Source organism: Antechinus flavipes, chromosome 2 (genome assembly GCF_016432865.1).
Source record: "Antechinus flavipes isolate AdamAnt ecotype Samford, QLD, Australia chromosome 2, AdamAnt_v2, whole genome shotgun sequence".
NCBI lineage: Eukaryota > Metazoa > Chordata > Mammalia > Dasyuromorphia > Dasyuridae > Antechinus > Antechinus flavipes.
In genome coordinates, this window is record NC_067399.1 from 316,275,938 (window position 1) to 316,290,474 (window position 14,537).

Sequence of the window (14,537 nt, forward strand, 5' to 3'; positions counted from 1 at the left end):
GATGTAATTATAGGATCTGAGGCCACTCCAGACACAGCTGCTGTCACTCGGCTCCCCATATTTCATCATCTGCTGGCGCTCTTGTCTTCCTGGGGAGAAAGAGACAGTGGCTACCCTGGGAGGAGAACCATCTCCCAGAGCCTCCCTTGTCAGGAAGGAGGCCCTCCAGGTGGTCCCTCCCAAACCGCCTGCAAATAGCAGGAGTGATAGATAGCAAGGTGGTAGGGAGGTGGGGCGGCACAGGGAATGACTAGAGAGAAGGGGAGACCTCCCTGCAAAGGGAAAGCCTCCAAGTTACTTGGGGAGGATATTGAGCTAATAATGTTTGTTGAATGCAATTAATCAAGTAATTCCCATTCTTGGTAGTAAGCATGGACTCTCTCTTTAATCTTCTCTCCCACCTGGAATGAAAATACTTTAAAGATTCAGATTTTTTTGCCTGGGAGGGTGGGAAATAAAATACAATGCAAAATCACATGTTTAGGGGCAGATCTAGCCCTTAATTAAGTGGTAATGATACTGTTAATTCATGGAGGGCCTGTCTCTAAGGGGCTATCCTTTTTGCACAGGCAGGATTTCGTTCAGTCCTAAGTCTGGTTTATTTCTTGGTGTCAGACTTTGCAATTTACACTTGTGAATGGGGTCCTGTGTCCTTAGAAATTGGGGGAGCAGGAGGGGAATGATAACTGAGAATTTGTTCCCCCTTTCCTTTCAGACATGGTGTCTTAATTGTCCCTTGAACCCACCTTTGTTCACTGTATTTTCTACTTTTACTCTTCTTTTTCCTTCTCTCCTTTGTTGGTAAATATATATCACTGAAAATTGAGTTTCTCTCCTTACTCTCTCCATGAAATCCTCATGATTTAACCTAGCTCATAGAGCCCTTTCACTCTCTGCACCTCTCTAATATTTCTTGTCTGCATATCACTCATTTGGCAATAAATCACATCTTGCCTCATTAGCTATCTTTTCATGTGTGTATATGTGTGGGTATGTGTGTGTGTTGGGGAGGAGGTGGTTGTTTCCAAACTAGACCCTCAAGAGCTGCTTGGGTGCCATGTATGACTTTCTTCCCCTTCCCCCGACTGCAACTAAGACAGAATCTTGCACATGTTCAGAGTTTAATGAATATTTATTGATGGATTAGGTAATGGGTCCCAGGCCCCTCCTGCCTGGTCTGTCCCTGAACAACCTAAGGAATTCTGTTCTCTATCTCTCTAGGAAAAAAAAAATCTTTCAACCTGAGGAATTCGAGCATGTACAACAGGGGTATAAGAAGCTTACTAAGTTGGAAGAATGAATATTAGTTAAACAGTTACATTATTCTATTGAAATGTATTGTTTTATTTCTTACATGTTTTCATACAATATAGTTTTGTGTAGTTTTATGAAATCAAGATTTTGCCAATCATTTTTTCTGAACTTTACAGAGTGAAGACTCAATATTCATATACATACAATACATCACACTTCTCAACAAAAATACAGCCCTAATGTGTTTGCATGGCAAACTCAAATTCATTTGCTTTTAAAGTCAATAAATGGGTATGAGAAGATTACTGAAGATCTCAAAGAATAGATTCAAAAAAGATTGGTAATTCATGGTCAGGGAAGGAGGACAAATAAAACAAGGGCCCACCCCTACACAGAGCACTCTCTGTCTTGCTTCCTCAGAGACATGGACAGTCATATTCAGCTGAGTTTTGTCATTGATCTCAACTGTGTTAAGTCAGTTCATTCAGAAACATTTGGTGTAAACTTGTCTTCAGAGGGAATTGAAGAAAAGTACCACTCTCTTATCTTTTCAAAGATGGAACATCATAGATGTGGAGAGTCACCTACTGAGTTAAAGCTTAAAACTTCATTGAGATTTTTTGGGACACAATACTCTCTGATATGGTTGATGCATTGATTGGTTTTGCTGAATTGCTTTTTTTCTCTTCTTTCTTTTAAAAAACTCAGTTAAAGGAATGATTCCCCAGATAGGGAAGGGGAGGACATATTCATAAAGGAATAAATGAAATTAAAATATGAATAATGAAGTAATAAATAAAATGATAAAAGTACTTATTAGGTGTTTATTATGTGCCAAGTACTGTGCTAAGAACTGGATATACAAATAGAAAAAGAAAAACAAACAGCCAACTGTTGTGCCAAAGTTCCCTTTAATGTCGTGACCCAGCTTACCCATTGTCCTATTTAGTTATTCTGCCTCAAGTTATAACCTTTCCCTCTTAATGTTTGATGAGATAAAGGTCTACCTCAGTTGCTCTGCCCCAAAACCCCAGGCTATAATCATTCCCTCTTAAATGGTTGAGGAGATGAAGGTTTTATATCTTTAAGTTATAGACATTCCAGTAACTTCCCTCCATTGTGTCATTCCAGGGGCCTCCCCCCCATTAGGTTGTCCCCACCCAGGTACCTCCCTCATTATGTCATTGTTCTTGTTATCTTATAAAAGGCTTGCCCTCTGCTACTTAGTTGCTGGGCTCTTTGAGATGGTAGTCTCATGTAGCCCTGGGACCAACATGGATCAATTGATCCCAGTATCTCTCTCCATTTAATAAACTATTGAATTGGTCTCTAATCTCTGTCTTGCTCAGTTTCTCCAGCATTACACAACCACAATTCTTCCCTTAAGTTAGGAGTGATAAAACATATAAGAAAGTTCAGTTGTATGTGGAAGAAAAGTGAAGATAACCATTAGAAATACAAACAAATGAACTTTTGGACTGGATCTGTGATTAGTATTAAAACTTTCAGATGAGAACTTTCTGCTCTCAAAGAGTTATCTGGCCACTACAAGTTAAATAATTTACTCAGGATTAAACGGCCAATATGTGTGTCAGACTTGTTCCAGGTCTACCGGGGTTGGAGTCTGGTTCTCTAACCATTATGTTATAATTCTCTCAAAAATAAAAGATGAAAAAATTAAGCATATTGGACAGTGGTACTATTAAGATAGGGTTTACCTGTAGTAGATTGAACTTATGCTAATTAATTGTATCTATACCCTTTTAAATAATAACACATATAAAAGTACTTTAAAGTTTGCTGAGTATTTTATCTACATTATGTTATTTGGGGATTTAAACCTAATACTAGGTCCAATATCCTCTATGTCCATCTCAGACACTAGCTTTGTGAACTTGGGCCTGTCTCAATTTTTTTGATTCACAGGTTGTTATGTGAATCAAATGAAGTTATATTTGTAAAAGTGGCATACATAAGAGATGTATGTATGTAAGAGAGGGGAAAAGTCTCTTTAAGACTTATAATAATCTACTGTACCACTTAGTTTTCTCAAGTACAATATGATTCAGAGAAGGGGGAGAGGTCAGTCTTTCATCAGGACAGCAAAAAGAGCAACTGGATTCTGTTTTGTTTTACTGTATTATCAGGAGGCAAAGTAAGTGTATAGAGCTCTGGGTCTGGAGCCATGTATGTGAATTTAAATCTGACTTTGGATACTTGCTGGCTATGTGGACAAGTCACTTAACTCCCGTTTGTCTCAGTTTCTTCATCTACAAAATGGAGATGATAATAGAACTTACTTTCCAGGGCTGTTGCAGTGACCAAATGATACAATAATTCTAAAGTACTTATAGGTACCTGGCATACAGAGTAAACATTACATAAATACTAGCTGTTATTATTATTATCATTATTAATTTGTTCCTCTGAAGCTTACAGTCCTAGAAAACATGTATTGAATATTGAGAGTGACTTGCCCTTACTTCACTATGAAGAATTATTATAATAGCCCATCTTTGATACCACTTATAAGAGATAATTTAGTACAGTGATTAGAGAGCCAGATGTCAATTTAGGACAATCTGGATTCAAGTTCTGCCTCTGGATAGTTCCTGGCTGTGTGACTCTGGGCAAGACATTTGATTTAATTCTCTAGGAAAGTTTTTAAGTCTGTCAGTTGCAGAAGCATGAAGTTCTGCATTGCACAGAGGGAATTTCTTTACCTGGGAATTCCCTAAACCAATAGCATCACAGGGTCAGGCCCTAAACCATGGTTTCCAATGTGTTTTACGCCTAGATTATCACCTAATTTGATCCTCACATCAATCCAATGAAAAGTTATGTGCAAGTATTATGGTTTCCATTTCAGAAAAGTGATGTGTGATAGGGCAGGACAGATAAGACATTTCCCCAGAAGGCTCATCAGCCATAGGCTATACAGGTTAATCTAAGAGATTCAGGTATTAGAGGAAAGCTCCTATTTTGAGTCAAAACAGCTTAAAACCATCTGTATCTCAGTCCCAGTTCAGTGATCTCAACCCAAAACCACATAGATGCTAAGTAGCTGAGAAAGGATTCAAACTTAAGTCCATAGCAGTAAATTAGTTTCAAGGAATCCACAGAAGGATAAGAAGAACCAGAGAAGACCATCCCTCTGAGGGAGACCACAGCAGCAGGAGGATGGGCTGCAATGCAAAGAAGCTCAGGACAGAGAGAAAGGTGGTGACACAATGGTGACACCACGGGGCACTCAGCAGTTGTCAATAGATAGTTCTTTCACCCTTCCCCCATGCTGACCACCCATGAGCTTCAGATTTAATATGCAAACTGGGAAGATTGTATTGGATCCTTAGCTGGGTTAGTGGAGCAATCCAGGCTGAGGTATCTTTAGCAGCAGCCTAACCCCACTATTGGTGCTGAACCAGCAACAGGCAGCTTCGAAATACACTGAGTATATAATCCTCACTGGACTGACCTCCTTAGGAGAGGGTATACCCGCATTAACTGCCTGCAAACACATGCATGCTGCGATGGAATAACATGGATGACTTTCTATACTAAAAGACTTGGGGAAAGGAGGAAAGGAGAAGTGAGTCTGTAAGGTTTAGAAAGCTTTTCTGAAGTTGGCCACGTCAGCTCCCCAAATCCAAAGAATCGAGGAGACACGCAATATGAAATCCCAAACAATCCCAATCCTGGGCTAAATAATGACCATTTCTACTTTTATCTTTTTTTATCCTTTTTAAATGTCAAAGTTTGGGTCTCACCTTCTCCCCACTAACTAGCTCCCATGGTTCAAGCATGAAAGAAGGAAGATATTATAATAAGAGTATTGGATCTTCCTACAAACTACATGATGTTTTAAAAATTATTTAGATTATTGGTCTAATTGGTAAGATTTTTGTGACAAGAGGTGAATTTTCTTGCAGATGATAAGGTCTATCATGCAGGTTCTAGAAAGATAAAGCATAGCCTACATTAAGCTTGAATGTGGAATTAGAAAGGTCTGTGTTTGAATGCAACCTAAGTTATATATTAACTGTGTAAGTCACTTAACCTCTTTGAAACTCAGTTTCCTCATCTGTGAAATGGGTATTAAAATAACACCTACCTCAGGAGACTGTTGTGACGATCAAAAAGGATAATAAATGAGAAGTGTTTCACAAAATTTAGCACAGCATAGAAACATCAGCTAATAAATAATAGGTCAGAGTTTATCTGACACCCCCCCCTCCTTTATTTACTTCTCACCAAGTCTGAGGTATGCAAGTGGGTATACAATTGTCTCCAATTTTGGTAAACATGCTTTTGAAATAAAAGCCCTTGACATCATGTTTTTGTCAGGGCCATGACTAAAGTTACTGAAGTTTTAAAATACAGAGGCTGTATGAAGGTCAGCATGGAGGAATATGCATATGGCTAGAGATATATCAAATCAAGTCACACTGGCTGCTTCTGGCAGAGATGACTGAAGGGGGCTGGGCTCTTTGCATATAGGCTACATGGTTTCCCTGCAATGTTAAAACCTGAAACTCCCTGAAAATCACAGAGCCCCAGTAAAGTAAGAAGACCAACCCCTGCCCAATCCTCGTTGATTCAAGGCAGAAAATACTCAAGTTCAGAATGAGAGTTCCCACCCAACACCACACCCTCTCTGCCCTCCGCCTAAGTCCCTCACAGTCCTATTTTTTTTTGGTTTGTCCTCTCTTTCAACCAAACCTTAGATAACAATAAATGGCCCACTTGAGGCAGGAGGGGGTCCTGCCCCACCCCTCACCCCCCAGCACCTAATCCACCAACAAAAATCAGAGAGCTCTGACGGTGACTTTTGAAGATGTGGTGTACAGATCTCTAGAAATTAGGACAGTCAGAATAAGAAAACATACCTCTGCCCTTTCTTTCTTGACAGCAGAATGGCAAGGGAGCCTGTGACTCGCTAAATCTGTAGTTTTCCACTGCTCCCAGCTGGGAGAGAGTGGTTAGGAAAATCCTATACTTTTGGCTCTCTGGGGTTAAGGGACCTGCTCTCTGAATGCTTTCTGCTGAATATAGGGTAATTAAAAACACCACCTGAGGTGGTGGTGATATCATTTCTCTGTGTACATCAACTGCTTCCGAGATTCATAGCACTTCTACTGCCTCTGCCACTATTGTCTCACCTTGGGCAGGGAGGTCACCTCACCTTGATGAACCTCAGTTTCTTTCTTTGTACAATGGCAGTGATAATATTTCTATTACCTATCTCAGAGTTGTTGTAAAAAAAAGTATTTTCTAAACTTTTCTATGATAACCTTTCAATAAGCACATTCTATAAATATGAGTTTTATTCATTGTTAATATTATTTAATTATTTTTGTTTTGTATTGAATCTATGTTTTCATCTTTGTAAGAGAACTCCTAATGTCCCATTGTGGAAACTATCTCTAGAGATCTAGATTGACAACTCCTTGTGATTTCGACTCTTAGAAAATGTCTGGCTTCACTAAGAGTTTAAATGACTTACCTAATGTCATATAACTATTTTATGTCAGAGAAAGAACTTGAAACTGGATCACTCTGATTCTAAGATTTTTCCTCTATATACCATCCAAGGGCCTCTGCTTTCTCATTTGTAAAATGAAGCTATTGATTCTGATGGTCAGCTAGATGGCAGAGTGGTAGAGGTGCTAGGCTTGGAGTCTGAAATTTTCAGCTTCCTGAGTTCAAATCTGGCCTCAGACTTATACTAACTATGTGACCCTAAGCAAGTCACTGAACCTTGCTTGCCTTGGTTTCCTCATCTGTAAAATGAGCTGGAGAAGGAAATGGTAAGTCACTCTAGTATATTTGTCAAGAAAACCCCAAATGGGGTCACAAAATGGGGAAGTCTAACTAAAAACAACTGAACAGCAAAGTTTCCCAAAGAGCTAAACTAATGCTCCTATATTTCTGACTGTAACACTTTTATTATTGTTATTCATAAAAATTATTGCTATTGTTCATAAATATTGATCAATGATCAATCAAGCAATATTTACTAATCACCTACTATGTAACACGTAACAGGGATAAAAGAACAAACAATGAAACGATTCTTACTTAGAAGATATTTATGTTTAAACTTCTTTCCACCAGCAAAATAGAAGTAAAAGACAAGGAAAAAGTCTTGCCTAAGATGGTCTTGCACAAAGTTGCCCCCAGGCTATCTGTTTTAAACTTTAAAAGGCCTGAATTTGGATTTTCTCCTGCACTCTCCCATGAGTAGGAACAAGAGTACCAACCTTGGTATCTGAGGTTTTTTATCAGCATTTCCTATCTCTGGCCCAAGGAAGTCTCTATCCACATTTATTCCATGGAAATGACTTACCTGGAATGTGCTTGGCCCAGCCAATGATGACCACGAGCTCCCTGTCTGCCAGGTCACAGAGGGTGGTCAGGGCTTTGATGTCACTCTCGGGCATGGTAGGGTCAGGCATGGCATAGATCTTCTCCGGCTCAGCCACCAAGAGATGGGAGACTATCTTAGTCACTGCAAGGGCCAAAGAGGGAAATGTGAGCACCTGGGAAGAAAGACAAAGAGTGCCTGGGGCATGCAGGAGGCAGACAGAGTAGGAGGAGCCAGAGGGCTTCAGCCGGGACATTAGCAACACCCCAGCATCCACAGGAGTGCCATTTGTATGGACTCTGTGCTTTGGATTTCAGCATCTCTTGAGGGTGCACTGATGGAGGGTTCTGATAGGGTTCAAGAGCCAGCATCAACTACTATTCAAGGTAGATTCCTTTCTCTAAGTCTCAATATAGACAGCATTTACATGTCAAGTGATGTTTTTAGTTGCATTGGTTAGAGAGACCTTTGTTCAGTCATTGTTCAGTTATATTAGACTCTTCATGATCACATTTGAAGTTTTCTAGGCAAAGATACTGCAATAATTTACCATTTTTCTTTTCCAGTTCTTTTTACAGATGAGGAAACTGAGGCAAACATGGTAAAGTGACTTACCCAGGTTCACACAACTGATAAGTATCTGAAAAGTTAACTCAGGTCTTCTGACTCCAGGCTGGGTCCTCTCTCTAGCCAGACCCCTTATACTAGAAAGACCTTTGCTAATCATTCTAGGGATAAAAAGTAGATGTAACATTCTAAGAAAGAGACCTGGGGCAAGAACTTGGGTATGAATTCATGAATACTAACTTATAGAATAAGGGAGTATCTTATGGGTGCTAGGATCCAATGGTTGTGTTGCTACAGTCATGAATAAGTATATTAAATAAAATAAAATAAATTAAAATGCCTTAATACTATAAAGTTCTATATAAAAATAAGACTGCATTTCCTTGTTTGGCCTCTATCTCAGTTCTCAAATGAAGTAAATTGAAGTAGGTGATCTTTAAATCCCATTCCAGCTCTAATATAATTACAAATTTTCTTAAAATGAAGCATCCTTTGTAACTCTTCAAGCACTCTATAAGTGGGAGTCATTAATATTCAATCACTCCCCCACCCCCCCACCCCCGCCCCAGGCAGTGTCTTGGAAAAGAATATCAGTTCCAGAGGAAGCCACAGAGTACAAGTCATGGAAGCAGAATGGATGCTGGGACAGGGGGCTAGTACTTACAGGGTTTTTTAGCTGGAGGAGGAATCTGTAAGCTCAGGTAAGTGCTGCTTTCTGAGTCCAGCCTTCGCTTGTATTTCTGGCGACCTCCTCGAACTCTGTCAAGGCGAACCCCTGTCCAGGAAATAAGGGAGGTGGAGAGAAAAATCCTAGATGTTTACTGGCCATACTTTCACTAATCTCTGACCTGGGCTTCTGAATTTCAACATCAAGCAATTCCTTTATGAGATCTTTTTCAAGAGAAGTGGGGAGTGAGGTAGTAGTGGTAGGAGTCTAAAAAGTACTGGGAACAGATATTTATAGTGAGCCTCTATTGGGTCTGTTCTCCATTCAAACACTAATTCAGTATCAGTATCCCAAGAGTAAAATATCAGTATTCCAACACTTTAATCAACACCTTTCTGAGATCAATCTATAGCAGGCATTAACCCTCTTAAACTTGCTGAAATCCTCTGTTTTAAAAAAAAGTGCAAAATACACCTGTGGCTCCCTATTAACTTCAGAATTAAACAATAAACATTTATGAATGAGCTTCTGTGCCAGAGTCTATGCTAAGAGATGGAAATACAAAAAGAGGCAAAAAACAATTCTTGTCACCAGATAAGAAACAAGATACAAACATATATAAGCAAAGAAAACTCTACAGGATAAATAGGAAATAATGAACAGAGGGAAGGCACTAGAATTTAGAATGTTAGGGCAGGCTTCCTGTAAAAGGGAAGACTTTAGTTGGGACTTAAAAAGAAGTCAGGAGGTCAGTAGTTAGGAGCAGAGAAGGGAGTGAACTCTGGGCACGGGAGAGAGCCAGAAAAAAAAAAGTTGGGAATTGAGAGATGGAGAGCCCAATTCAGATAAAAACTCCTATTTGGCATTTAAAGCTGTTCATATGGAGGGGTAGGGGGTCCTGGCTCCACCCTATCTTTCCAATGGTCTTGCATTTTGTTCCACTCCATGAACTCTTTATTCCAGCCACATTGACCTACTCACACACAACACTCACTTTATTTCCTTGTTCTGGCTGTGCTCCAACCTGGAATGTTCTGCCTCCTTCCCTTTGCCTCTTCATTTTCCTTGTTTTATTTTAAGACTCAGCTTACAGTCCACCTCCAAAAGTTCTTGTTTGGTGTTTCCAACCATTAGTGCCTTCCCTTCGGAGAACTTTTCTCTGCATATGTGTTGTATATACCCAGTTATTTATTTCCTTTCTCTCTCATTAGAATCTCACCTCTTTGTGGTAAAAATCATTTTTACCTTTCTTTATATGATCCTTGGTTATGTAGTACCTGATCCATAGAAAATGCTAAAAAAAATGCCTGCTAAGTATGATAGCTAGTACTTACACAGTAATTTAAGGTTTGCAGACAGAGACAGAGAGACAGACGGACAGAGACACCAAGACAGACACAGACAGAAACAGAGAGAAAAGAGAGAAACAGAAAGAGACAGACACAGAGACACAGATACACGCACTCAAATTAATTTAATCCTCACAGCAACCCTATACAGTAGATGCTATTAATATTTTCATTTTAGTGATGAAGAAATTTCACTTAAAAGAACTGCGACTTGTCCAAGGTGATTTAAATGACTTGAAGTTGGATTCAAATCCAGATCTTTCTGACTCCAAGTCTGTCTGTTACCCACAATATAAACGAGTTATCTTCAGAGGGACTCTAAGCACTGAATGCAATTCCCTAGGGCAAAGGGAGAAATATAAAGTAAAGGATGTTTTCACTTAGGCGTGCATAGATAATCTTTGCTAATGGTCCCCTCTAATATGGAATGTTAAATCCCTTAGTGGGGAGTGCCCCCTTCCCTCCTTCTTCCCCCACCCCGTCCCCACCCCACCTCCACGGGAGTGGGAGAGAGCTGTTCCATTTCAATAGCTCCTTCTACAGGTAATAGGGTAAATTGTCAAAACTCCAGAGCTAACCGGGTCATTCCATATCCAAGGAAATCTGGATTTGGACACGGGGCAAATCCCTATTCCACAAAAGTCTCATCTAAAAGAACCTTTCTTGGCCTACAGGTGAACTAACAGCTTTACCCAGCTTATGTGCCTTGGAAGGTGACGACTGCTGCTGACGTGGAAAGGAGCTGAACCAGGACTTTCCATAAGCTTAAGAGTTAGAGACCTAGTATTTAGACTGCGTAATCCCTACCTGTTAGCATGCTGGAGGATTAAAGGACTATGAAAATCCTAACCAATTCTCTCCCTTCCCAGGGTAGGACCAACACCCATGTGCATGTGATGCTCCATGATCAAATTCCCACGCTTTATGTCCCAGACGGTGGGCAGAAAAGAAACACACTAAAACACAATGTGTCTAGGATAGTACCATCATCTTCATGCTTTGTGAATAGTAACAAGTGTAGCCATAGTTGTAACCTCAATTTGTTCAACCTGCTAAGATTCATGGGAGTGCTGCAAATAGACCCAATCACTTATTACCAGTAAGAGAGTTCCTGTCCTTCTCCTCAATATTTTTCTATAACTACTTCCCTCGTTCATTAATAAATTCTTTTTTTTAAGAAGGTAATGATATTTTATTTTTCCAAATAAATGCAAAGATAGTTTTCAACATTCACCTTTGTGAAACAAATTCTTTTAAACCGAAAGTCTGTATAAGAATTTTTTCTCTAATAAAGTCAATTTACAGGAAGAGAAATCTTTGATCAAAAAAAGACCTAGATGCCCAGAAAACAAGTCGTAAGTGAGAATAACTAATAACAATAAAATGTTTACAATTAGCATTTATTAAACACTTTCAGCTTTACAAAGCACTTTACCTGTTATCTCATTTGAACTTCACAACAACAACTGAGAGGTAGATGCTATATTATTGATCCCATTTTACAGAGATGTGCGCAGAGACTGAGAGAGATTAGATGCCTTGTCTAGAGTCACATAGCTAATAAGTGTTTGAGGTAGAATTTGAATTTAGTTCTTTCTGATTTCTGGTCTAGCACTCCATCTGCCTTATCACTTCACATATGGCACTGCTAAAAGAGTTAGCAGCTAGGTGGTCCAGAATATAGAATGTCAGGCCTAAAGTCAGGAACACCTGAATTCAAATTTGGCTTCAGACAATGGGAAAATTGCTTAATTAGTTTGCCTCAGTTTCTCCATCTGTAAAATAATAGTAACCCGTACTACTCAAGGTGGTTGTAAAGATTGGAGGAAATCATAATTACAAAGCTGACCTGGCACATAGTAAAAACCATATAAATGCTAGTTGCTGCTGCTACTGTTGTTGTTGCTGTTGTCATATGACTGCCTTCTCTGATGGTTGCCAAGCAATCTGGTATCACCAAAGTTCATTGGACTTGGTATCAGAAAGTCTAGTCTGGATGTCTATCTTTGCCACCTGCTACCCATGTGACCACGTAGAAGATATTCTTTTCTCTAGACCTCATTTTCTCCTTTGTATAATGAAGGGATTCAACTAGAAAGCTTCTTCCAGTTCTGGATCATAACGATTTTTTATTCTTCCCTCTTAGAACTTTAGGGGAAATATAGGTAAAACTATGAAGAAGATAAACCAGTATGGTTGCCCCTGAAGAGAGTCTTAATATAATTCATGACCATAAAATGTTTGATTTAGAGTTTGTCAGGAAGGTAGGAATGAAATCCAGAGATCTGTGCTTGCCTCTGGTAATTATTGTTAGTTTTATTAATGACATTAGTAAATACACAGCTTACTTGTCAAATTTGCAGACAACAAATTTGAGAGATAGAGCAGAATTTAATGAGAAAATTTAAGAGGGCTAAATATAAAGTTTATATATTCTTTATTTTTTAATTTAACTCCAGTTAAAGAAATCAGCCTCACAAAGACAAGATGAGCAAAGGATGGCTAGACTGCAATTTGTCTGAAAAAGATTTGGGGTTTTTGGTGAACTTCAAATATGAGTTGACAGCATGATATGAAAAATCAGTCAACAAGTACTAATTAAGTGCCTATTATGTGCTCAGCACTATGATAAGTGCTGTAGATACAAAGTGCTTTCAAGGATCTCACAATCTAATGGGAGAGACAACATGGAAACAATTATATTCAAATAAAATAAATGCAGGATAAATTGAGGGTGGGGGCAGATTTCTCATAGGGAAGGCATTAAAATTAAGTAGGTCTGACAGAAAGATAGAGAAGACCTGTGTTATGAAGAACTTTAAAATCCAAATAGAAGATATTATATTTGATCTTGAAGGTAATAGGATGTTAAAGGACAGGTCAATTCTTTGAGAGCCTCTGCAGCTGTTGATCACAGCATCTGAAGAAGTTGCAGGACAGCCTTTGCTGACATAGGTGTTGCAGACTGGGAATGAAATAAATTTGAGGCAGAGGGAAGAGGAGAGAGGTCAAACAACACAATGGCCTCTCATTCAGAGAGATCAGAGAACAGCATCTGCCTCCAGTCTCCTTGTATCATCCTCTCACAGGAGGAGATCCATTCTGCAGGTCTGGGTTGGATCTCCAACAGCCACTGTTAGGTGGCTCCCGTATATTCCATAGCTCTCGTGTATTACAACAATAGGGAGCCATGGGAGTTTATGGAGCAGTCAGATTTGTATTTTAGGAAGATGAATTTGACTGTTGAGTAGTAGCTAGATGGTAGTGAGTAGAAACTTGAAGCAGGGAGAAAATAGGCTATATAGTATAGGGGATAAAGTCCTAAACTAAAGTGGTTGTAGTGTCAGAGGAGAGAACCAAGTTATAACAAGAATTGACCACTGGTTGGATATGGGGGGGTGAGAGAGCATGAGGAATTGAGGATAACACCTAGGTTGTCAGCCTGGGTGACTAAGAGGATTGTGATGTCATTGGTAATAATAGAGAAGTTGTGGGGGGGGGCGGAGTTTTTTTGGGGGGAGGGAAGAGAAGAAGATAATGAGTTTGATTTGAGACATATTGAGTTTACAATGTCTATGGGACACCTGGTTCAGGATGTCTAAAAAGAAATTGGAGGGACAGCTAGATGGCACAGTGGATTAGAGCCCTGGCTCTGGAGTCAGGAGGCCCTGAGTTCAAATTCGACCTCAGACACTTAACACTTCCTAGCTGTGTAAGCCCAATTGCCTCATAAAAATAAAAAAATAAAAGACAGTTGGAGATGTGAGACCGGAGAACAGAAAAGAAATTAGGTCTGGATAAATGGATCTGAGAGGCAAATGCAAGTTCCAAAAAAGTTAAGCAAGAGGCTGTCCCCATAATAAATACAATTTGCAGGAGACCTTGCCTAGAATGCCCTTGGTACCTCATCAGCTTACCCAGGCATCTTTCAGGGACTAGTTTGAGTCCTTCAATCTCCTCTGACTACCTAACTCTAAACTCAGAGAGCACAGTGTGTATCTGTGCTTCATTCTTTTATGTTCCGTGTTTCTTCTCCACAGCATTTACTAGCTTAGCCTTTCTTTTTCCTCCAGATGGCCTCTGGGATTTTAATAGAAGGAGAAGGGGAAAAAAAAAAAGTCTAGTGTGTTCTTTGGAAGGTAGGAGGCTCCTTTAAAGGCAGCTGGATTGGACATTCCCTGGGGGCACCTTCAGTTTCTGTGATGTGCAGTCAGGGAAAAGAGAGGGAGGGAGGGATGGGGGAAGGAGGAGGATTGGCTTTCTGTTTTCCCTAGAGTGACGCAGAGAAGACTATAGTACACTTGCAAAGGACACAGAAGGAAAATGGCTACACAGG

General features: G+C 39.7%; 1 protein-coding gene across 2 annotated transcripts in view; it reads right to left on the reverse strand.

The window, feature by feature from the left end:
• ESRRB (estrogen related receptor beta) overlaps positions 1–14,537 on the reverse strand; it is a 65,296-nt gene that overhangs the window by 23,483 nt on the left and 27,276 nt on the right. Inside the window, exons 3-4 of one of the 2 annotated variants that reach the window (XM_051977540.1) lie at positions 8,850–8,960; positions 7,601–7,762 (exon numbers count right to left, since the gene is read on the reverse strand). In XM_051977540.1, coding sequence (XP_051833500.1) covers positions 7,601–7,762; positions 8,850–8,960 — 273 coding nt within the window. Of the gene's footprint in view, positions 1–7,600; positions 7,794–8,849; positions 8,961–14,537 lie in introns of both variants that reach the window. The other variant, XM_051977541.1, reaches the window with a different exon arrangement.